The sequence below is a fragment of the Bidens hawaiensis genome, unplaced genomic scaffold (genome assembly GCF_021521415.1).
Source record: "Bidens hawaiensis isolate Kalapana, Puna unplaced genomic scaffold, B.hawaiensis_p1.1 tig00035826_1, whole genome shotgun sequence".
Classification (NCBI taxonomy): domain Eukaryota; kingdom Viridiplantae; phylum Streptophyta; class Magnoliopsida; order Asterales; family Asteraceae; genus Bidens; species Bidens hawaiensis.
The window spans coordinates 13,295-39,860 of NW_027496214.1; the positions used below are offsets into that span (position 1 = coordinate 13,295).

At 34.7% G+C, this 26,566-nt stretch overlaps 1 protein-coding gene across 1 annotated transcript; it reads left to right on the plus strand.

Moving 5' to 3' along the window:
- Positions 1-15,393: 15,393 nt before the first annotated feature.
- Positions 15,394-19,313, plus strand: LOC143587665 (CRIB domain-containing protein RIC10-like). Its single transcript, XM_077068894.1, has 4 exons — positions 15,394-15,497; positions 15,588-15,685; positions 15,776-15,860; positions 18,772-19,313. Exons 1-4 carry the CDS (start codon positions 15,440-15,442, stop codon positions 18,960-18,962), a joined length of 432 nt encoding a protein of 143 aa, XP_076925009.1. The 5' UTR covers positions 15,394-15,439; the 3' UTR covers positions 18,963-19,313.
- Positions 19,314-26,566: the final 7,253 nt, after the last annotated feature.

Consider the following 26,566-nt stretch of genomic DNA (forward strand, 5'->3'; position numbering starts at 1 on the left):
CGCTATCATTGTCGTTCATGTCCATAATGACAAAGTCCACCGGGAAGATGAACTTGTCGACACGAACCAGCATGTTCTCGACCACCCCTCGAGGGTATTTCACAGAACGATCAGCAAGCTGGATACTCATCCTGGTAGGCCTCGGTTCGCCTAGACCCAGCTTGCGATACACGGAGTACGGCATGAGATTAATACTAGAATCAAGATCGGCCAGCGTATGAATAACCGTATCATCACTCAAGATGCAGGGAATCGTGAAACTCCCTGGATCGGCCTTTTTTTATGGTAATTTCCTCTGTAAGACAGCAGAACAACTAGCACTCAATGGGATGGAAGCGACCTCAGCAAGCTTCTCCTTATTTGAAAGGATATCCTTGATGAACTTCGCGTGTTTAGGCATCTGAGTCAGTGCCTCAAGGAATGGAATGTTAAGGTGAAGCTGCTTCAAAAGATCAAGAAATTTGGAATTCTGCTCCTCATCTCTGTCTCTGCGGAGTCTCCCGGGGTATGGTACTCTGGGCTTGTAGACTCTTGGCGGCTCACTCGGTAGCTGCTGTCTCTCGGCCTGTGCTGAACTCCCTGGGTTGCTCCTCTGATGCACCTGGGCCGGTGGAGACTCCATCTAAATCTCCTCATCCACCTGCTCCTCTAGAACTACTGCAGGCTCCTCGACGACTCCTCTTCTAGACCTCTGCTGAATACCGGGCTCATCTCGTGCCCCTGCACCGCTCCTCGTTGTCACAGCTTTAGCGAATCCCTTCGGGTTCTGCTCGGTGTTACTCGGTAGTGAACCCTGCGGCCTCTCGTTCAATCGACTAGCTATCTCCCCCATCTGCCGCTCGAGACTCTGAATCGACGCTCCTTGATTCCTCATGAACTGCTCGTGCTCTCGAAGCTTCTCCTGCGTCTCCTTGTGTCGGGAATCCTCACGTGTCATAAGCTGCGACAACATCTGTGTCTGTTGCGCCATCATCTCCTCCAAAGTGGGCTTCTTCTCCCCACTGCTCACTCCCTCATCGGCATCCTGAAATAAACTCTGGCGTTGCTGAAACCCGGGCTGGTTGCCGCTCCTCCAGTTGGAGTTCTGATTGCCTCTCCATCCCGAATTATAAGAATTGAAAGAATTTGGATTTCGGTTTGGATTTCCAATGAAGTCTACGGCCTCCTCCTGCGAACTGACTGGGCACTGAACGGTATCATGCCCCCCTCTGCAGATCTCACACAACTTGCTCTTCGTCTGCATATCCTTCACCATCTTCGCCAACGCCTCGACCTGTGCCGTCAGTGCGGTGGTCGTGTCCACCGAATGCATGCCTCGTGAGATGGAATCGACGGTCTTTCCTCCTCTGGCGGGTGGTCTCTGGTATCCACTCATAGCTAGCCCATTGAATAAAGCGATACACTCATCAGGGTCCTTAGTCGTCAACAGATTTCCTCCCGCCGCCGTTTCGAGCATACTCTACGTCGCGTACGTCACTCCATTATAAAATTTCTCGACGACCGCCCAATCTTGCAAGCCGTGGTTCGGGCACAACGCTAATAGATTCTTGAATCGCTCCCAGGTCTAGTAAAAACTCTCGGTGTCCTCCATCCTGAAAAGAATGAATTAGGTTACGCAAACGAGCGGCCTTAGCCGGAGGATCGTATTTTTCAAGAAATTGGGTCTGCATGGCAGCCCAAGTAGCTATAGAGCCCTGTGGGAGGGACTCAAGCCACAAACTTGCTTGATCAGCGAGTGAAAACGGAAAGACGCGGAGCTTAACGGCGTCTTCGGAAACGCTCGCAAGATGGAAAGTGTCGCAGATACGCACGATGCGGGTGAGATGAGAGTGCGGGTTCTCATGAAGCAACCCATGAAACTGAGCAGAATGAGCAATGGTATTTAGAATGTTCGACGGGATCTGCCTGTTCGTAGCAACTCCAATGGCGGGTGGTGCGATGCTGGATCTCGCGCCAGCATTGGCCGGTCGGGCCTGGTCCGCAACTGTCCTCCTCGGTGGAATGTCGCCCATGATCCTATCCCTATCGTCGGGGTCAACGGATGAAGAAGTGGACGAGGGTGAAACGGGACGATGTCTCTCACGAAACTCTCTCTCTCTCTCTGACTCGGGGAATGCCTCAGTGTCGGGTGGTCCACGAGATCGAGTCTGTCGCATAAAAACTATAATTAGAAATAAGATTATCTAAACAATTCTAACAAATAAGTAAAATAAAACAAAAATAATTACAAGTAGCACAAAAGGTAAGTCCTAACTCGGATTGCTCTCAAAGAGCCTAAAACCGTGTCCCCGGCAATGGCGCCAAAAACTTGATGTGTGTCTAATAACCCTATAAAAATGACCCTCACAACTAAGCTTTAATACTAAAACGAAAATCCTAAAACCACACACAACCGGCAAGTAGTATAGACCTAGGAAGTCCGAGTATCGAACACGTGGACACGTAAGTCGCTAACGATTACTAACCCTAGACAAGACCTACCTTAGAATAATATTTAATTGATTTTTGATTTTTAATTACTTAACTGAACTAACTAGACTGACTGACAAAACTTACCAAAAATAGAAAACTTAACGGAGAACTAACTGTGTTAACTTAGGGTGGAGAAAAACGTCTACGTAGGTCTGAATCAAATTGTAGGCCTAACAAGCTAATGGATTGAATGAATTCAAGACACCGGTCCCTAAAGATGACACGACTAAGGATCGCTCGGGCTCACTGGATTACCTCTCGGTCTCACTCAACAAACCTAAACTACTCAAAATCGGCTAAAACGACCAAACCGGGAAACAATTACTAACGTGTTCTAATAATGGATCACCTCTTGGTCTCACCAACACTCGACCCTAATGGCAATGAATACTACACAACCAAGGATAGAGGAACAATTCAACTTAAACTAAAATAGATCAACTAATCGCTCAAAACACCTAAACCTGACAAGAAACGAACTCGCTCTCACGCAATCCTTATTCTAGCATGCAAAGGTAATGAGACGACACTACTTCTTATCACCTTTTGGTCTCAAAGAAGGTGTCTAACCGCTGTACTTAATCCAATAAATCATGCAACAAAACCCTACGGTGGTACCTACCGTAAACAAACCCTAAACACCCAGTCTAGAATCAAACAATGCGCCGATCAATCAATACAAAACTAATCAATCAACACACGGGATTTTTGCAATAAATTGATATAATTTCCAGCCACTAAACACAACCTATTTCATGTCTAAATCAAACTTTACAATAGCAATTAAGATCTATTAATCAAACAATCCATAAAACCTATCAAACACTAACAATAATCATCATTCCTAGGTAGAACTAACAAGTTTAACCAATAATCATCTTTGGACAGCAGCAAACACTCAATGAAATCACCATAAAACTCATCTCAAATATCAATTCAAACATTCAATGGTCAACAAATATCGTAAACAAGTCAATATCTCAAGTAATTGCAAAACTACTAATCAATTAAACAAGTATATTAAAGTGTATGATCAATGAAAAATAGGTAAGGATATGGATGATTCTGGGGCTGCTCTTGGCTGTAGCAACTGATGTATAACCTTCCCGAGGCTTGCACTTGCTTCCTTCTTCCTTCCCTAGCCGCTACACGATCAAACCCTAAGCCGAAAAAACTTTTCTCCCCTTGCTGCCTACTGCTGCTGGCCGATCGCTACTACTCCAGCTTCTAGGGTTTTTTTATTTTTTATATATTATAATATAATATAAGATTTGGGCCTCCATGATGCATACGGGCCAGGTCTTGAGTTTTTACTTGAAAACGTATGCGTAAAAGGCTTGTAAACCACTCCAAAAGCTCGGTTTCTTTCTTTCTTTCACCCAAAACCTACAACATGAATAAAATTATGTAAAAGCTATCTAAAACGAGTTAAAACATATAAAATATAATATAATACGTAGATAAAACGTGCGGAAAATACGTGTGTTTTACAACACATCACGTTCCATTCTCGAACTTCTTAGAAACGAACGACTATATGCCAAGTTCTCCAAATGCGAATTTTGGCTCGAGCAAGTTCAATTTTTGGTACATATCGTAAAAAACAAAGGTATTCATGTTGATCCCGCTAAAATTGAAGCCGTTAAGGATTGGAAAACTCTAACGACTCCCACGGAAATTCGATCCTTCCTCGGTTTAGCCGGATATTATCGACGTTTCATTCGAAACTTTTCCAAGATCTCTTTGCCTCTTACCTCCTTCACTCATAAAGGAAAACCATTTGATTGGGGTTTGAAGCAAGAAAAAGCCTTTTGTACTCTCAAGGACATGCTTTGCAATGCTCCCATTTTAACCCTTCCCGATGGAAACGACGATTTCGTGGTATTTTGCGATACCTCTCATCAAGGTCTTGGTTGTGTCCTCATGCAACGAGGTCAAGTCATCGCTTACGCATCAAGGCAACTAAGGTCAACGAGAAGAACTACACGACTCATGATCTCGAACTTGGTGCCGTTGTTTTCGCTCTCAAAATTTGGAGACATTACCTTTATGGTACGACATGTGTGGTTTTTACCGATCATAAAAGCCTTCAACACATTTTTGACCAAAAAGATCTCAATATGAGACAACGACGATGGGCCGAATTACTTAGTGATTACGATTGCGAAATTCGTTACCATCCCGGTAAAGTGAATGTTGTCGCCGACGCCCTAAGTCGAAAGGTTAATGTTAAATCCGTTCTGCTTCTAAGCGTTGTCGTTCAAACCGATCTTCAAATTCGAATCTTCCAAGCTCAACGTACCTCCGTTGAAGAAGGTAACATGTACGACGAAATGTCATGTGGAGCCGAACTTCAACTCGAAACCAAACCAGATGGTCTTTTGTACTTCCTCAATCGTTTGTGGGTTCCAAATCGCGATGACCTTCGTACTTGTATACTCGACGAAGCTCACAATTCTCGGGATTCCGTTCATCCTGGTGCGGATAAGATGTATTTCGATCTTTGTGCTACCTTTTGGTGGCCGGGTATGAAAAAGGACATAGCGTTATTCGTATCTAAATTTCTTACTTGCTCAAAAGTTAAAGCCGAACATCAAAGACCTTTTGGTCTACTCGAGCAACCACCGATTCCCGTTTGGAAATGGGAAGACATTGCTATGGACTTTATCACTAAATTACCCAACACCCAAAAGGGCAACGATAACATTTGGGTGATCATCGATCGTTTGACCAAATCTGCTCATTTCATTCCGATCCACGAGAAGTATTCTGTCGAGCAGCTTGCTCAAATCTATGTTCGAGAAATCGTGTGCCGACACGGTTTACCATTGGCTATTATCTCTGATCGTGATGCTCATTATACCTCTCATTTTTGGCGTTCAATTCAAGAAGCTTTGGGAACACGTCTCGATCTTAGCACCGCTTATCATCCTCAAACGGACGGTCAATCCGAACGTACAATACAAACTCTCGAGGATATACTATGAGCATGTGTTCTTGATTTCGGTGGGAATTGGGATTCTCACATTCCGTTCATTGAGTTTTCTTATAACAATAGCTACCATTTAAGCATTGAGATGGCTCCTTTCGAAGCTCTTTGCGGTCGTAAATGTCGTTCTCCGATTAGTTGGAACGAAGTCGGTGAAGCTCAAATCACGGGACCTGAAATGGTTCAAGAAGCCACTGACGTTATTGATCGAATCCATAAGAACCTCCTAGCCGCTAGAAGTCGTCAAAAGAGTTACGCCGAAAAACCGATCGAATTTAATGTTGGTGATCTTGTCCTTCTAAAAGTATCTCCTTAGAAGGGGGTAGCCCGTTTCGGAAAGAAGGGTAAACTAGCTCCTCGTTTCGTTGGTCCTTTTAAAATCCTTGAGCGTGTTGGAAAAGTAGCTTATCGACTCGAATTACCGGTGTTCATTCGACATTTCATGTTTCAAATCTTAAAAAGTGCTTAGCCAAGGGTAATCTCCATATACCTCTCGACGAAGTACTTGTCGATGATTCGATGGTCTTGGTAGAACGACCCGTTGAGATCATGGATCGCAACGAGAAGATAACCAAGCGTAGCCGTATTCGGTTAGTCAAAGTTCGATGGGAATCACGGCGCGGCGCGGAATTCACTTGGGAACGAGAAGACAAAATGAAAGAGAAGTATCCACATTTGTTCGCAGCATCGTCTTCGTCTTAATTTCGGGACGAAATTTCCTAAAGTAGGGGATACTGTGACATTCGTCAATTTCGGGTTTTGTTTGTATTCGTTTTTGTATTTGTTTATTATGTAAACCGACCCGATTTGTAAACCGAAGCTTATGTTATAATCAAAATGATGGATTTATGTTACAATATTGTTTCACACTTGTTGGATCTTGAAAACATCCTATTTTTATTTTTATTATTATTATTTATTTATTTATTTATTTTTGTTGTTTTGTGTTTTTGTCTTGATCCATTTTGCATGAAAACTCTTGTGTCTCACACCCATATTTGACCACCAACATTACCCTATATATATACCACCTTTCCTCTTCATTTTCCCTTGCTACAACTCCAACAAAAAAAAAAAAAACTCTCTCAAACATCAAAGATTCAAGGTTATCTTCTTAAGTGTTCTTGAAGGTTTTTAGTCTTTCATCTTAATTAGTTTATGTAGCCTTATTAATACTTGTTTACCTTTGGTAGTTACCTCTCCGTTCCGGTCGGTGAGGTTTCGGACCGCATAAGGCAAGGCTTCATGGAGGACTTCGTGTCCTTGATATATATACATCTATATAACTTGTCCATACATAGTAATCTTGCTTATTTTAGTTTGTTGGTCATGTTTACAAGTTCCATGGTTATGGGTTTTTAAGAGTCTATGCTTCGGTTTAACCGTAAATAGCTTTAAACCGTAAACCGAACTTTGTTACTAGTTTTGTTAAATAATTGTTTAAACATACTTATTGTTAGATCTAAGTTTCTAAAATCATTTTTACAAATTCTATGGTTATGGGTTTGTAGAATCTTACCTCGGTCTTAACCCGAAACACGATCCGAACCGAAAACCGAACTTTTGTTTATAGAGATTTTATTGTTAACTTTTGGTATTTTTTATTTGTACATTATTATACAAGTTCTTTAGTGTTTGGACATGTGGAAACCATCTATGAACTTGTTGTGAGATGGAAACCGAACCAAACCGATTCTTACTCGCTTAAGACACACAAATGTGTTTTTTTAGCCATGAAGACTTGTATATTTCTTTAAAAATAGTTACAAATTGATTTTTTATTTTCTTAAGTACATGGAAATGTTGGATCCAACTTGATCTCATAACAAAGTTTGGACCGACAAAACCGAACATTCGCTTAACGTGCGTTGTTAGTTCTAAAACAATGGAACTACATACTTGGTTATCTTATAACATTCAATATTTTGGAAAGTTGACTTTGGGTTTAACCAATTATCAAGACCCGAACCGACAACCCGAACCCTTGATAAAAAAAACTCGTTTTAGTATCTTTATTCCAAAGGGATTTGCATTCTTACATTTTATCCACCTTATTACTTAACATAGGTTGAGTAAATATTAAGGTTAGATACTTTAACCCGGTTTCGAGCAAACTTACATTTTTAAAGGGTTATTATTATAAATTATTAAATAGTTACATTTTAAAACCTTGAATTTTAATTATTTACATTTCTCAACATTTAGTTTGTTTAAAGACCTTCAAGACAACCTTTCTAAATTCAAGACTTCTTTTCTTTTTAGGCATTGTGCGTTAAACTCGTCGTTCCGACAAATCTCCAAATTATCATCTTTCAAGTTTACTACTTGAAGGTGAGTACTTCATACCCCATTTTCCATCTTTTATTTTGGGGGTGGCATTTTATACTTATTCAACAAAATGCTTTATATTTGAATCTTAAACCACAAACATAGTTGTATACTTTACCTAAATAATTATTCAATTTGGTATTCTATGCTTATATGCCTATGTGTTTATCGCTTTTGGTTGGTGGAACTATAAAATCCTAGACTATTTGGCATCCCCTTATAGCAAGGTGTCGTTAATGTGATGCAATTAACGATAACTATAAAATCCTAGACTATTTGGCATCCCCTTATAGCTAGGTGTCGCTAATGTGTTTAGCGATATCTATTTATCCAAATTACCACTTTTATTTATCGTTTTGTATGCAAGTTTTGTGGCTATCTTTATTATATACTAATATGATTAAACTTATGAATTGCTCACCAACCTTTGTGTTGACAAACTTTATTTTATGAAATGTTGCAGGTTTGCATCTTGGTTGATTTATGATTGTGAAGAAAACGACATCAAAGACCTTAGGATATTAGTAAAAATGAACAATGTCAAATTTGCCATATTTTGTGATATCTTGTTTATGGTTATTTTATGGATAATTGTTATGTGACATTTTCAATGTTTTGAAATGAAATGAGTTTATTAAATACTGTCACTTTAATCAGTGTCATGTGCTTATGAACAATCGTTACACCTCGGCATGTTCCGACGCCTTTGGTCGGGGTGTGACACTCATATGTTGTTATTGGTTCAAAAAAAAAAAACTTGTCGGTGTGACACTTATATGTTGTTATTGGTTCAAAAAAAAAACTTGTCGGTAAACTCGTCGGTATAGTGCGCATGTGTAATAGTGTGTATTGTATATATGCAAAAGCGTTTGTATTGCATAGAATACAACACTATTGCACATATTTGATACACACCATTGTATATATGCAATATAAGACTAATACACACATCGAATACATATTAGTACGTATTTGTAATACAACATTAACGCACATGTGCACCACATCGACTTTTATTTTATTATTATTTTTTTTCCATATAATACAATACTACTACACATATACAATACACAAATATTGAATATATGCAATAAAACACTATTAAACTCAAAAATACATAGTAATACACATGGTGTAATACAACGGTATCGTACAGTAATACGTATGTGCATTACAGCGGTTTATTTTTTATTTTTATTTTTTATTTTTTTTATATTTTTCGAGTAAAATATAAGAAAATATAAGAATAATGGCTAAAACAGAATTTTGAAATTTTTTTTTATTTTTAATTAAAAATAATTCTTTAGGAGTTTTTTGGAGTTTTTAAATTTTCTCTCTAAAGGTGAGTTTTCTCTTAATCCTCTATATATATATATATATATTACACACACATAATAATATAATATTATTATTTTCCATCACAAGCAGGCGACAAGGGCATGTCGCCCCCCAACTCACAAAGATCGCGAGGACGAGAGTGTTGAAGGCAACAAAGGGGCGATATTGCCCCCAAAATTTTCCATTACACAGTCTACGAACAACAATATATTAGCTTTTGATTTAGAAAAATATATGTGATACGTAATGTTTGGTTTTAATGTAAAGCATTATATCCGATGTTTTTATACAATGTACAATGTTTGATTATTTAAAAAAAAAATACTTTTTTTCGTTACTGGGGAGATTTCTTGGTTTTTTTTAATACAATTTTGATACAATTATACTTCCTACATCGGTTTAAATCAAAATCACATCCAACGGGCAAACACATGTAAATATGTCAGTATTTTATATTCCTCTTAAATCATTTATACATAATTATTATGGGTTTATCGATTAAGTTACAGGTTAATGGGTCGTTAAAAACATAAATAATCCAGTCAGTTTTGAGTGAACTAAATAAAATTGATGAAAACTCCGATCTTCGCCTCCTTCCTAGTGGACCAATGAAATTGTTGGTTTCACAGTCGATCTGAATTTGAAAACGTTAGGTATCAGAAGAAATATTTATATGTTTGTTTGTAATCCAAAAAAATATTTGTTAAGATTTTTCATAAATCAAGAGAAATGCTTTTACAATGCTAACTTTCTTATTTTCAATATATATTTACTTCGCAGTGGAAAAAGAAACTGAATTTAACAGACGACTTTATGGGAGAAGTTTCTGGCAACTGTTGTTTCACAAGCAACAGCTCATAAAACATGGTACCAACATTTTATTAATTTATTTTTGTTTTGTTTATATTAATATATATGACATAAGGTCATTGTTTAGGTGTTAGAATATTCAAAAAGAAATTGAATATTCCTTCTAATATTAATATGTTTTGGGGGGGAAATGTGGATAGCATAGCGAATGCACATGTACTATTCATATAAGATATGTAAATTTATCAGTTAAGTGTTTGATGATCCTGGGTACAAACTTTAACGCGTGACACTTTTTGTTTTTCACAATTCACATTAACTACGTCATATAACCTTAAAACAACCAAGATACATAAAAAGAAGAGTTAATTGTCATTTTCGTCCATATGGTTTGCTATTTTCGCCACTTATATCTAAAGTTTGAAATTTTGTTAATTTAGTCCTTATAATTTTAAACATTAACCTATTATGTCCCCCTGTCTGACGGCATCTAACTATGTCGTTAGTTTAAGGGGTTTTTTTGTCTTTCTCCTGTTTATTTATAGTTAATGGTCATTTTCGTCCCTATGGTTTGATACTTTTACTACTTTAGTCCAAAGTTTGAAATTTTGTCAATTTAATGTTTAATTTAATTTTTTTTGTCTCTATAATGCCTAAGAGCATAATCCAAGCCCAAAACATCAAGCATCAACTGAAACAGTTCTACATTTAATATGTCGACAACAATAATCATACCCCCTCGTAGTTAGTTTCTAGGCATTTTCTAAACTCTCCCCCATGGTGGAATTCATTGATAAAGTGGTCTGGGTAATTCCCTAAAACCGAACTATACCGAAAAAACTAAAATTGTTTCTTTGACTAATGCGTAATAGTTAGGGTTTAGAGATTAACATACCCGTAGCAAACATCTAGGTCGAAATCAACATCAGGAAGTCGGATATCCCGCATGTCCATATTTGCTCAAGAAATCGATACACTAAATCGCATGTGTGTTCTTCAAATCGTGATGTTGTTCTTGAATTCGTCGAATTCAACCCTAGAGTTGTTGTCGATTTGAAGAATTCAAGAACACATATGTGATTTAGTGTATCGATTTCTTGAGCAAACATAAAAATACGAGATATTCGACCTCCTGATGTTGATTTCGACTAAGATGTTTCCTATGGTATGTTAATCTCTAAACCCTATCTATTATGTATTAACCTAAGAAATGATTTTAGTTTTTTTATCAGTATGGTACGGTTTCAGGAAATTACCTTGAACACTTTACCAATGAATTCCACCATGGGGGAGAGTTTAAGAAATGTCTAGAAACTAAATACGAGGGGGATATGATTATTGTTGTCGACAGAGTAAATGTATACCTGCTTTGGTTGATGCTCAGTGGTTTTGGGCTTGGATTATGCTCTTAGGGATTATAGAGACAAAAAAAAAGTAAAACAAAAAAAAAGAAACTGAATTAAATTAAACATTAAATTGATAAAATTTCAAACTTTGGACTGACGTAGAAAAAGTATTAAACGACAGGGACGAAAATGACCATTAACTAAAGATAAACAGGTGGAAGACAAAAATACCCTTAAACTAACGGCATAGTTGGATGCCGTTAGACAGGGGACGTAATTGGCTAATGTTTAAAACTATAAGGAGTAAACTGTTAAAATTTCAAACTTTGGACTGAGTGGCGAAAGTAGCAAACCACATTGGACGAAAATGGCATTAACTCTAAAAAGAAATTAACGCTTCATTAAAAAAAACAAACTTACGTGTAATATAGTTATTACTGTTAAAGACTTTGTATTAAACTACATTGATACAAATGGTTAATGAATACATAATTATATAAAAAATAATTATAAAAGTAAATGCATTATTAAAGAATTGGTTTGCCTCAGGATACCCAACAATATATAAAATTAAAAATGGGCCAAGTTGCATGATGGATGCATACGTTGCATTTTCGAAAATCATAAGATTAATAGTCGTGAGTACAACTTATTGGATAATAGCCAATGATTATTGAAAACCTTTTTTTATTTTTATTTGAACTTTGGAAAACAGAGTTGGGTGACACTTCAGCACGCCAAATATGCAAATGAATACGAATAAGATCAATATATAGCTTTAATGGATCCTCTCAGAATCTGGATTAGTAAATAATATACATACATACATTTACAAAAAATATACTCCAAACATAGTCGATATATTTTATTTGACAGTTGGGATATCACAATTCATATTTCTGGAAGTTTTCCTAGCTATTAATTATCCATAAAATCGTATAATACATAGACAGTGTTATATAATATCACCAAGACATTCCTTATCGGCAAGTATATCTCTAGGGGGGCAGAACAAAATACAACAATGCGGATTTTTCCAAGAGTGTCGAAAACAACTTTGTGGCTTATCGTCCCCGAGGTTTTCTCTAAAGTGTTGGTGATTTTAATGAGTTGAAATGTTTCTTATGGCTTGGTGTCTCCTACGTGGACCGAGCATAACAATATTTGCTATATACCTAAGTTGTCACAACCGATATACCATATGAACTTGAATGAATATTGTAAAAATAGTTAGCCTCCATTATGCCAATGAGTATATATTTTGGAAGTGTCCTTGAAAAAGAAATGATCAGTTTCTAAGATTTGTCCATTTTGTATGAAAGATTAAGCAAAAGATGTATTTTTTAAAATCACAAGAAGATTTTAATACCATTGATTATATCAATTTAAATTGTTAAAACTGACAATTGTTAAAATTAACTCAGTAACAAAGTTGCAATTAATGGAAACTTAAATGGGATAATGAAGAATTTTTTTTAACGACGACTTTCTTGTATTCAAGCTACCGCACTCTCTAAATTTGGAGAGCCCTGATACCCACTCTGATAAGACAATGTTGTCTTAACCGGGCCCACGCTGGCTTCCGAGTTTGGCTTGGGCGTTTCATCGGGAAACCATACCGCTGACTGCCACTTGACAGTCATTGTGGCACCACAAGAGCAGAACTCTTTAGCGTAACTCACGGTGGGACGAAAACCCGGGTGGGCTCAGGATTCGAACTGACAACCTTTGCACAAGGCATAACTCAAATACTTCATTGCCAATATCCACATAAATATGACACAAGTGGAATTCGAACCTGAGTCTCCACTATAAAACCCAAGCCTCCTACAATTAAGTCACAAGTGGTATCAAGGTCTTTTTAACTTAATGGTATCAAGGTGTCAAATAAATATGTTTATTTTCAAGTCACTGTAAAAAAAACAAGAAGAAGAAGAAGAAATGTAGATTTAGAAAGCCATTGTAAAAAAAAGTTAACTTTAACTTTCCAACTAAAGTAGTTTGTAATCACTTTTTAACCTCAAATAATTTTTATACACTCTTTATTACTCTTTTTTGAGTCATGATCCCAGAATATGTTACTCAAAGAAACAACACAAGATTTGTGTGATGAGATCCATAACTTCATAGCAAAGGGATTCCTGTTAATTAAGCTTTAACAAAAAACATCTTGGAGATTGGTATGAACTTCATCCGAGGCATGGCAGCTGCTTAGAGTCTTCAGATTGCTGATTTATTGCCCAAAGGTCTTTCTGCTGCATGAATTTATTAGCGTCACATTGGATAAACTATTCAACTTGTGAGACATATTAGCCGATTTTATATTTACTTGTTATTGTTATAGTTTCCTAATATGACATATCAAATCTCAGTAGTTGTTACAATACTTGCTTATCTTTTCCATATTTATATCGCATGTCTTTAATACATATTGAGGATGGATTAATTAATCAATAACACCATGAAATCTTTCACATTTATTACTCAATGGGTTTTAAACTCTTATCTTTCTTGCAATTGCAAAAATCATGTTCCTAGCTAGAACGACCTTTTTTGCCAGAAGATCCGTTAAATTCCTAGCTATAAGAGTATATGCGTGGCGATCATAACTTTCAATGTGCCCATAACTTTCAATGTATATCTTGTTATGATCCCTAAACAACATTGCATCCTGTCACATGCTATGTAAATGAATGATTGACGCGTAAGTTGTAGACTTGTAGTATACATTTTCTCTTTGAAGCTTAAGAAACAGATATCAACACTTGCAAGTGCAAATATATTCAACCAGTTGAGTATGTTATTTGTTGTTCATTTGGGATATATGAAATTCTTGTTTAGATTACAAATTTCAAGTAAATGAAAGTTCAAAAGAAATAGATATAACGAATATATATTGATTGATGTAAATGCTAATGAATGCACCCTCAATCTTCAATCAAGAATTTTCCTTCATCATCAACGTTTCTCAAGTTTGCAACTAAAGATCATTATTTTTTATATATTGCCTCATTAATGCAACACTGAACACAACTTCAACTCAATAGGTCAACTCACTAAGGTCTTACATATCACTAATGCAAATAACTGGTTGATAGTTTTTGGATCTTGTAATATCATATTATCATATTTATTTATTTAGATATTTAGATATAACATACTGTATTATTGCTTGCAAGCAGTTAACGTTTTGATGTTAAAGAAAGATCGATCCTTTGAATTTCCTTCACGGTAACAATTTTCAGTAACTTTATCACAGTATGATAATCAGATTAGGGGTGTTTGCTATTTAGATTGAAATCGACTAATTAATCGAACCGAAACCGATTAACAACGAGCCAAATTATCAATTTGTTTTACAAAATCTAAATGCGGTTCAAACAAAATCGCCTGAATGAACCAAAAAACCAATATAATAACAAATAACGGTATTTAAGTTTTGTAATTAATTTAGCAAATCCAGCTACAAATTTAGTTTAATCTCATTTATACCCAACTCAATTCAATAAATTATAACGGTAACTTTCAAAGAAATTTAAAAAAATTATTTAGTTTATTCCATCATAACCGAAAACCAAACCGACCTAGAGTTCAGTATAAACCTTTTTGTAGACAATTCATTTCGGATTTCAGTTATACACGAATAAAATCACATACCGAATAATTCAAATCAAAAGTGGAAAATTGAATAACCCAAATAATATATTTGAAAAGAAACGATCTGCAAACAACTAAAACTAAAGTATGCTAATATATTTAATAATTATGTTTAATATTAATATTATTATTCTTACATATAAATAATAGTCCAATATTATGATCTGTCCATGTCTTCCAAAACCACACCTCACCTTCTTGTTGGAGATCATCTTTGTGGTTCTCCATCTTTGCTTCCTTTCTTCTACAATATATTCTTCAACCAATTCACACTTCTTTTATTAATTAAACACTCTTCTTTTTCTTCCCCAACTTTATCCAAACAAAAATGAACAACAATTATGTTTGGTTGAATTCACTGTGAAAAGCAGGTAGTGAATGATCTTATCTTTATTGTTATTGGGTTTTCATGAAATGGTTGACTTTTTTTTTTTTGGCAGGAAAAGGAGTTATTTTTTGTTGTGATTTGGGTTTGAATTTTAATTCTTTTTATATATAAATGGGAACCAAAATCAAAGGAGTTATTAAAGGGTTCAAGTTCATCTCCCAAATATTTGGTAATTTGTTTTCTTTGTGTTTATTTGTAAAGTCAATATAAGGGTGCTGACTTGTTGTTCTTCATCCACATTGTGAAATGAATTTAATAGTTATCAAGGAAAGAGAGATGGAGATTGGGTACCCAACTGATGTTAAACATGTTGCTCATATTGGTTGGGATGGATCATCAGGCACTGCTCCATCTTGGGTAATTTTGTCATTTTACTTGTCTGTACATACATATATTTTTTTGATACCCATTTTAAAAAATATATGTATATTTTGTAAAATCTTTCAGATGACTGAATTCAAGACAGCCCCTGATTTTGCTGCAACTTCTATTGGTAATTCTGGTTCTGCTCTGTCCACATGGTCTTCTCAAGGTATATATTGACTGGAAACTGATTCTTTAATACACTAGAAATTAGGAATACATTTATTGAATGTAATTATGGAATTATTCTGCTAAGAATTACATCAAATTATGTTGATTATAGCTATTAAGTTTTAGTAAAATAATCTGGATTAGTGATATTCTTATGAAAACTGAAGATACCATGTTTGTACTTTGTGATTGATTTCAATTTGAAGAACAAACATACCCGCTAATATCCCTACGATATCCCAGCTCAATTTTTTTTTTATGAAAAAGCCAAAAGTACTACTAATAGTAATCAATGTTGAAGAAATTAATTTCACGGGTTTGGAGAAGTTTCTTGAAGTAAAGATAGATTTTGTCCATGATAGTTTAAACTTCTTGTACCATTAGAAACGTGACTTGTACTACTAAAAAAGGTGACTTGTACCATTTGGGAAATTGGGGATTACCTGATTAAATTCTTGGCTTCATAGAGATTTGGCTTTTTATGTCACAAGACCTTTTTGCTTTTAGAACACATGAACACACACATGATATATCCAAAAATGTCCTTGAAAGCAATAATGTTTTTGTCTGACCCCAAAGTTATGCTCTTTTCTCTTTTTGTTTTTTTTATGTCTATAAGAGCATTCTCATCCCACCCCCCATCTCCAAACCAAAAATTACACTAAAATTTACTTTATTTTCTCTCTCCATTTCAATTAAATAATACTTTTTATACCTTTTATCATTACCTTTTCTCTTTCCTTCACTCACAACCACTTTCAAAATATATTAAAAAATTATAGGGGATGAACAGTAACTTTTCAAATATACAGAAAAATCACTACTTTTCTAAAATATAAAAATTCTTCACTCACAACACCTTGAATCACTCTCTAAATTATAAAAACACCTCTCACATAATATGGGGGGTTTGGATGAGAATGCTCTAATAGATTAAGGGGGTGTTTGGGATTCCTTATTTTCATCAACTTATAACTTATAAACTTTTTGAAAAGTTAATAAGGTGTATAAGGTGTTTGGCAACCCATAAGTCCTTATGGATTTTAACTTATGGAAAAGGCAAAGTAAAAAGGTTTTGAAAAGTTAAAAGTATGTAACTTATTAACTTAATGGGTTTGATTTACCTATTACACCCCTATAACCCTCAAAACTCATTACACTTCTTTTAAAAAGAGTGTCATTTTTAGTCTTTTTAGTTTTCTCCAACACATAAGTTAATCCAAACATTTTTTAAAACTTCTTTTAAAATATTCATAAGTTAAATAAGTCCTTCAAACAAAAAGTACTTTTTCATTTATATAAACAATTCCAAACACACCCTAATTGACAAATAAGACAGTATTTCAACGATTTTGGCATAATCTAGCCTATAAAGACATTACAAACTGCTTTATGAGTTTTACATTTTCAGATTGGGTTATATCATGCAAAAAGGAATATACTTTCTTATTTCACATGAAAAGGTCCCTCAACCTAGTTTTAGTATTTTGAACTCCCTAAAGTTTTTTAAAAGGGAAAATCCTCAAAATAGCTCATCTACAAAATGGGATTCCAACTTTATCCTCTAAACTTAATATTTTCAAAAATGGCCCTCTCTAACTTATCTTTGACCATGTATTAGGAAATCTAACGCGTCTTTGACGACATGTTAGCATAACATGTCGTCAAAGACGCGTTAGATTTCCTAATACATGGTTAAAGAGGCCAACACGTCGTCAAAGACGCGTTAGATTTCCAAACACATGGTTAAAGATGAGTTAGGCCTCCAAACACGTAGTCAAAGATATGTTAGCATCAAACGCGTAGTCGAAGATATGTTAGCTTTTTTGTTTGTTTTTTTAATATATTTTTATAACTAGTTTTACTTATATTTGTTTTTTTTATAACTTATAATATATAAAATGCTATATTATTTCGAATATACCGACGAGAAATGTTTACTTTATCTACGAACCGACATAAATTTTATTTAAAACCGAGCGGGGTCAAATTTTATTGAATATTTCGATATTGATTTGGCACGACTCGAGTTTGAGTTAGTTTATGTCGGTCAGTAGGTAAAAGTAAGCATGTCTCATCGGTATATTCGAAATAATATAAAATTTTATATATTAAAAGTTATTAAAGAAAAACAAATATAAGTAAAACTAGTTATTTAAAAAATATAATATTAAAAAAACAAACAAAAAAGCTAACATATCTTTAACTACCGCGTTTGATGCTAACATATCTTTGATTACATGTTTGGAGGCCTAACCCATCTTTAACCATGTGTTAGGAAATCTAACGCGTCTTTGACGACGTGTTAGCATCTTTAACCATGTGTTAGGAAATCCAACGCGCCTTTAACGACGTGTTATGCTAACATGTCGTCAAAGACGTGTAAAATTTTCTAATACATGGTCAAAGATGAGTTATAGAGGGCCATTTTTGAAAATATTAAGTTTAGAGGACAAAATTGAAATCTCATTTTATAGATTGGCTATTTTGAGGATTTCCCCCTTTTAAAATACACCCACCTGTGAAAATTTTCAACATAATAAATGGTGCAAATGTGGTTATCCATAAACAAGTAAAAAATTTGCTTGTGAAGTTCAAAGTGTGTCAAGGTGCCAATGTGGATAATTCTTGTTATTTTTTTTTATATAAGATAGCATAACTTTTAATTTATTGTGGCCAAAAAATGATGTTTTAGTATCCCATGTCCATGACATTTACGTGCATAAAAAACCCACTACTAGCTTTCCCGTATGTAATGATTGTGCTAGCGGCTGACGATTATTGTTAAATTCACAACATTGTGTACTTCAAAATACTTTTACGTATATTAGTATATTAGTTGTTTATTTTTGGGTATCGTATGGGTCCAGAAAATAGTAATATTAGTTTTGTGTTGGTTTTGCCTGTAGACTTTGGAGACGCAATGGGAAGACGGCCAACGGATGACACACTTAATGATCTACCACCAGTAGACCTTCCTAGTATACCGAAAAAGCAAAGACGTAGAAAGTCAAAGTCAACATGTTCCCCAAAGTCAACCTCGTCATCAAAGTCATCAACTCGAGCCATAAAGGTAAAGGCTAACACAGAGACTATGTAAAGTGACCCTACAATCATAAAACATTTGACGACCAACATTGTTGAAACATAACGAACATATGATGTGAGAAGAAGGTTAAAAATGGCATGAAAGAAGTGAAGCATAAGGATGCATCTTTCATGACCTTTAATTGGTGGGAGAACTGCTACCTTTCTTGCGATTTATTTTCCTCTCTTTTTTTCTTTTTCTTTTTACTTATTATTTTTGTATTTTATATATTGAAATTTTGTTTCCTATGGGAATACACACCAAGGAATCAACATGTACAAAGTTAGATTCTTTGGTTGTGATGTTGGAAAAACTAATCTAGCTTTTGGAAATGATAACATGCTATTTGTTTGTATGTACAAAAACCACCATTTTCTTTAGGGACCAAGCATCCAACTTTGATTGTGACAACAAGATTGCTAAATCTACAAAAGACTAATTTTCTTCAGAAATCGAAAGTATGATTTTTTGAAAAACTAGCCTTGATTTTTTGTCAACTTTGGCCTCGAAATATCAAGCCACCCTTGTTATTCGACCATTGTTATTGCCATCCATGCATGGTTACCACCGCGATCCAGTGGTGGGCGCACACTAAGCCCACCGGGTTCACAGGTAAACCCACTGATTTTAAAAAATTACGTAGAAGTGATATATAAGACTTTTAATGAATCAATAACAATTATAAATGTGAAACCACAGTAACAAATTAAGTAACAAGTTCAATGTTGGTGTAGTGGTAAAAGCTAACCATGAACTTCCCCTTCATGAAAGGTCGCAGGTTCTGTTCAGTTACTGCCAATTTTAAGTATTTTTTTAGTCATTCATCGCCACGCTTTAAAATTTTAAAAGAAATATAAAAGCCCACCCTCCCAGACGCGATCTGCAAACGGCAAATCCCAATTGCGATTCATAATTTCACGGCTTCACAGTTTAGACTTTCAGCAAAATTGCAATCATCAGTGCAGCTCTGGGCCTTCACCATCTCCGGGACGACCTGTCCTTGTCGTTCACTGAAGTTTCATACTTTTAGGGCTTCACACAGTCACACCCTCCCTCCTAACACATTTGGGCCAAAAGGTAAACCTGAATTACTTGATGATAGAAATGGTAATATTCCAAGCTATTTTTATGCTTGGTTGAATTTTTGTTGGTATCTGCTTGTTCTCTGAAACTAATGCCACCTGATATCAATAGTTTGACTATTCTAGTCAAAGTAGTCATACTTCTAATCCAAAATTGACGTCATATCTATCGAAGGTCAAGAACTATGTAACTATTAGCTCATCTTTTTTAAATCAACATATTTGTTAGGGATTCGAGTATTGCAAAACACACACAGACACAATATAATCTGCAAGAGAAAATATAGAGGAAGATGAACACGCGAGATTTACGTGGTTCAGTCGGCTGATCTACGTCCACGGGCTGCAACCAAGATACTTTTCTTATCGCTTCCTGCCTCACTCATAATGAGGAATTACAAGTATAAGATTAAATATATATAGATATAAGATTAGGGTTTTCTATTTGTTCACCAAGAAATTAATATGGGTCACAATTAAATAATATAGGCCATGTCTGCCTCTAGTCTTCATTTAATTAATCTGCCACAAAGATGTCTTCTAACCCAGGCCAGTTAAACCTCCATAAACCCAAAACATATTATATTCATTTTTGTTGTATCTATACAAATGAATTTTGAGTATTGTGTTCTATGTGTTGTTGATGATTGTGTTTATGCTTGATTCGAATTAGTCATTAATTTAGTCTGGTTAAAGTTGCAAGCAATTAGTCTTTGTTTAAGGAAGTCAACGAGATATTGCAAGTGTCACTCTCCGACCAAAGGCGAAACATGCCGGTGAGTAACGTATTGATTGGACAGTAGCTCAAAAGACACTAATTAAAGTGGTAATAATTATTCAATTCATTAACATCAAAACAAGTACACAGTTACAATAATCGAAACAAATACATATTTTGAATAAATATCCTAAGGCCAACTATCTATCTTCGATCTTGATTATATCAAATACTTGAACCTGTAGCATGTATAAAAATAGAATTTATCAACACGAATGTTGGTGAGAATACATAAGTTTCGTTTTATACATAGATAAGTAAATCACAATTCATATGTAAATGGGAGCATTACAATTCTTATAAAAATGTACACAACTAAATAGATGTGGACCCGTTTCTATTGGTACAAAATCAATGTACTTGGGTAATACTAGATGAGAATAAAATATCAACCATCAAACATAAAATAAACATTTAAACACATGAGCATAATCATAGAGCATGTAATAATCACACATAAACATATATCGAATTGGGTTTTGAATAGTTGCGGTAATAAAACTTGAGTAAAAGTGAATAAAGTATACATGCTACCCACAAAATATAAAAGATGGAAAAGGGGCTATGTAAACTCACCTTGAAATGAGGAATATGGTAACGAGTTTATGGCTTAAGCGAATCGATTGGTCACGCGAGGATTCCCGACGAATTTGTCCTAATTTAAAAGTACACTCGGAATAAATACCTCAACACAAAATAAAGGGCAAACGACACTACGGGATTCTAAGGATTATACCGAATTTGGGATAGTTAGGCCGTTAGATATATTTTATTTTAACTTTATGAGGTTGAACTGAAAACACACTTTTTATATATATTTTCTTTTTTACAAGTTTCTTTTACATAAAGGCCAATATTATATGTATATATTATACTATGTTAGAACCCGTATTATACACGGGGTTGATAAAAAATATACAAAATAATATGAATAGTTTTTGTTGGAATAAAGAAAAGTACAACTTCTAGAATAAGAAATAACCTAATTTTATTATAGAATCGTTACCAAAAGTAATCATACAACAATATATAAATTATAATTATAAAAAAATCAGGACTTTAACAACTCTATTTTTTTTGGAATTCCAACTCATTCTCGCATTCCAGGGTTTTGGCACTTCAACAAAATTTGATGTAAGCTTCCAATTACCATTTACATTGGAGATAGAACCAACCTATATTTGTGCAACTTGAGTACCAAGTAATGTAACATATTTAACATGAAAAAGATATATAGAAATAATTTATAGTTAATGAGAATTAACTAAAATGACATGCTATAAAGAAGTGATACATAGCCCAAAACTTTAGCACCAAAAAATTGACCAAAACATATAACATAAAACAAACTAAGTACCAATTAGCATGAAAAAATCATACAGTTTTCACATGAATACTCACATGTTGTTCGCTCAAATAATATACAATTATGCATAACTAAACACTTACATTACATAAATCTTGCACATTAACAATTATAAGTAGCTTAACAATTAGATTCAGAGATATAAAAAAGTAAAAATAAAAAACCTTAACTGAGAAAAGAAATATTGAATTTAAACTGATAAAATATATTGTTATAACATTTAAGTAAAAAACTATGTTTGAGAGGGCTAACATATGCCAGGCAAAGTGAGTATAATTACAAAAGATCAACAACAAAATTTGGTGAAATCAAATAAAATAACATTCGTTAGTACTTATAACTTAAAAAAAAAAAAAAACAACTGTAAGCATATAATATTCATTAATCTTAATAATGGAAATAGACCCCTGATATGCAATTAATAATATGATTTTTTTGAAGTTTAAAGCCAAAATCTTATTGTAGTATGAAGTTTTGAAGTCAAAAGATATTTTATAGCCAAAATCTCCAGTTGATTTTTATTTTTATGCGTTATGCTTTAAATGTTGTTCGGTCTGTACCTAGGCCATGTACACCAGCAACTTTTCCGAGAAGCATATAGACGATTATACTAAAAAATTGCAACTATGAAAGACATTTTGACCAAAAATAAGTAAATAAATAAATAAATAAAATACATGTTTTGATCAAGAACACATCAAAAAAGTCAAAGACTTGAGGATTGAAATTTGAAACTAAAAATATAGTGCTGCAATTAGGCAGACTCACACCGTTGGGAGTCTTTGTCATGGATCTAACCGGATACACCAGTGGTACATTCACCTTTGTATGTATCCAGATATTATTTTATTTTATTATATATTTTTTTTTGCAAAATCTAAACACAAACTTGAGGCATGTGAGTATGTTAAATCCATTCGGTGATTTATGAATCCTTAATATAACAACAAATTAAGGAAAACATGTTTGCTTTATTTCTAGCAAAAAGAAAAAGGATACCTGCTAGTTAGTAGTGAGGAGATACCGCACGACCGCACTTGCTCAATCATTGCATACAATGCATTCAAAACTCTAAGCCATATGAACATTCAATATATAAAAAATTAAAGATAATAGAATGCTTTAAGCGAAGTGGAAATTTAAAAGTTTAAGATGTTGTGAAGCTTAAAGACAACTCGCTAAATCGTGGACTAAAGGGCAACTAAAACTAAATGCAAACCTGAGGATGTTGTGAAGCTTCCGAGCTCAAAGCACTGTGGCTGCAGCCAATCCAGTCACCATTCGTCTATCCCTGAAAATCAAAAACCAAATTTCAATTACAGGAATACAAATTAAACGAATTGTCATACTATTAAGATCATCCAAAACCCTTAGAAACTTTTAAAAACAATCTAAAGGAGCATTATTCCATTAATTAATCTAGCTAAAGGAATTCTTATTGCATTAGTCTTTTTGAATATTCACCCTGATGGATCAAGTGATCAACAATAAAACCAAATCTTAGTATCTTGATTGTTCAAAAAAAAATCGGAATTGAGCATAAATGGTTATGTAAAAAAATAGGTATAATCGAATATGTAAACTGAATCTGTATAGTCGAATAGGATATTGCTAATACCTTTAAACTTGAAGATGATGATTGCTATTGCACTTTTTGTATGATCGAACCTGTGATTCAAAATTAGGGTTAGTACGCAACACGATTAACCATAACATATGAATTCGGATTAATACCTTAATCATTGATGAAGATAGAAGTTAGGGTTTATGATGATGATCGGATATTGCTAATGCCTAGGGTTAAGGATTACATATAAATTCTGATTAGTATCGAATTAGGATTGAAGATTACCTAAACTGAAGATGATTATCTTGGTAGAAGATTGATGAGTTGTAGTTAATATTTGAATTAACAAAATCGACCGATGGTTGGTGTTAGAATTCTAGGGTTAAGCCTGAAGGAACAATGATTTGTGTTTCACAGTAGGAGTTATAAAGTATCCGATTATAAGAAAATGGTTAAAGTCGGGTTAATTTAGAAGACCCGCGAGTCTTCAAAAATTATTATTGAAACATATAAAATTTAAGAAAAATTACAAAATGCTATGTGGCAATTTAAAGAGATTTGGTGAAAAACCCATTCTTTTATTATATAGGTAGATATAGGTAGATTTAGTAACTTATAATAAACAAACCCTTGTTTGAAAGATTAGTGGTGAACGTTTTGTTAGACGGGTAAAAATTATTTTTAATATAGTTACCTTTTAAAATTATTTTGGGTTTTTAAATCAAGAAAAAAATGTAAACTATACATACATACATACATACATACATACATATATATATACACACACACAAGTACAGCAACCGTTAAACCGATAACTTATTTTGAAAGTTGACGAGGTTCAGTTCGTTAAACGAGTGAGAATTTATTATAAGTTTTTTTTAAAATACTTGTTAAAATAAAGAAAATAATAATCAAGAGAACAAAAAAAATAACAAAAATAATAAGGTGGGGGTGGTGGGACTCGAACCTGGGTCTAGGGGCAGTTCGGGTCCCTACCTTACAAGATTAACCAGTTGGACTAGACCATACGCTTGTTATAATCTGGTTCAAAAAACTTAAATATTAAAGCACTGATTAAACCCCTAATTCAGATAAACCGTAGATTCAAAAGGGGTTCCAATTGATTGATATTTATCACAATTGATATGAGGTTAATGATTACTATTCAAAAATGATATCAAAGTACAAAATAATTACCCGAAATGGCAACAGACTGAGGGTGAACGGCGTAATCAGGTTCATGGCCCAAGCCCGGATTCGAAACTGGTCTCATCGGCTTCGCATGGTGAAATTGATTTAGGGGTTTGCTTGGCGGTGCAGAGAGGGGTGTGTAACATCTCGAACTTTTCGTATTTGTATTCATTTATATTTAAACCGATTCGAGGATATAATTCGGATCTTTATTGTTTTGGTCAAAAATTGACAATGGTAATTTCGTAACCAAATTAGTAATCGGGACTAGGTGCTTGTATGAAATGAACGTGAAAGTACTTGAACACAAGGATTTGTTGCGAGGAAAAACCCTGTTATCCTTGGGATAACAAGAAAAAAACCCCAGGTGGTGAAAACTATCACCACCGATTTATTAATAATAAAGTGATTACAAGTGGTGGAGCTTAATCGAATCGTGATTACAATGAGAGCGAGTACTAGTAAGTTCTCGAGTGCTAGAGTGTGTGTGTTATGATCCGTATAGAGCTCTATTTATACCAATATAAAACTAACAATATGCTCTATATTTAAGGAAAGTAAGGAATCATTCCAATTAGCCGTTAGCCCTTCAATCAGCACGTTTCCTTTCTTGTCACGCTTTATTAACTGAAAGCGCGAGTCTTTGGGAGATCACAATAACAATCTTTGACCTGGTAAACATAGAAAGTAGCAAAGATCGTTTTAGTTATATAATGTAATTAGGATACCTGTTACCTTGGAGGATATCGCATCCTGGAGTTGTTCTCAATATAACGTTTGGTGAGGATACTGAAAATCCGAGCCCTAACAATTGTCCTCAAATTTAACAGCTGTAGATATGGTTTACAGCTGTAAAATTTTTTGAATTTTGAATTTTGAGTCTTTGAATGTGTGGTGGACTGCTGATGCACGTGTCATCCGTCCGTCCTTTGAGTAAACCCTAGGCCGTCCTTATAATCACTTGGATAAATAACATTTTCAGTCACTTGTTCTTCCATCCAGGTAATTTTTTCTTACTTTCTCTCCTTTAGCTTCTGGAAATCATGAGTCCTAAACTCCATGATTCTGGTATTGAGGACTTCGTGTCCCAAAATCTTCTTGCCAATCCCGTGAGTGAGATATGCACGTTCAATAATAATGATATTGCAAGCTTACAATCCTGAGGCTGCTTCCCTCCGGGAACCGTTTTCCGACCCTTTGATCCGGCGGTCGTATCTGACTTGGTCTCTAAGACCTGGATTTGTTTTCCTTTTTTGCCGTTCAAAATCGGCTTTTCCTATCCATTCCCTGCCTTTACCACTGAGTTCTTTTCTAGAACGGGCCTTAGTTTCGCCCAAACCATGCCGATGGTTTGGAGGACTCTGCTTGTTCTAGAGAGACTGATTACCGATCATGCTCTTGATTTCACTTTTTCTGAGCTAGCATCCGTGTATGATCTTCGCAGCCACGAATCCTCAAGATACCTTCTCAAAATCAGATTTGGTCAGAACCCACTAGCTTTGAAAAACACCCAGAACAATGACCAATGGAAGAAACAATTCTTCTTTGTTAGGAGAGACTCGCTTCCGAATCCCGAAAACCTTCCATACCTCTGGGTGACCAAAAGTATGATACATTATCTTGAAGATATAT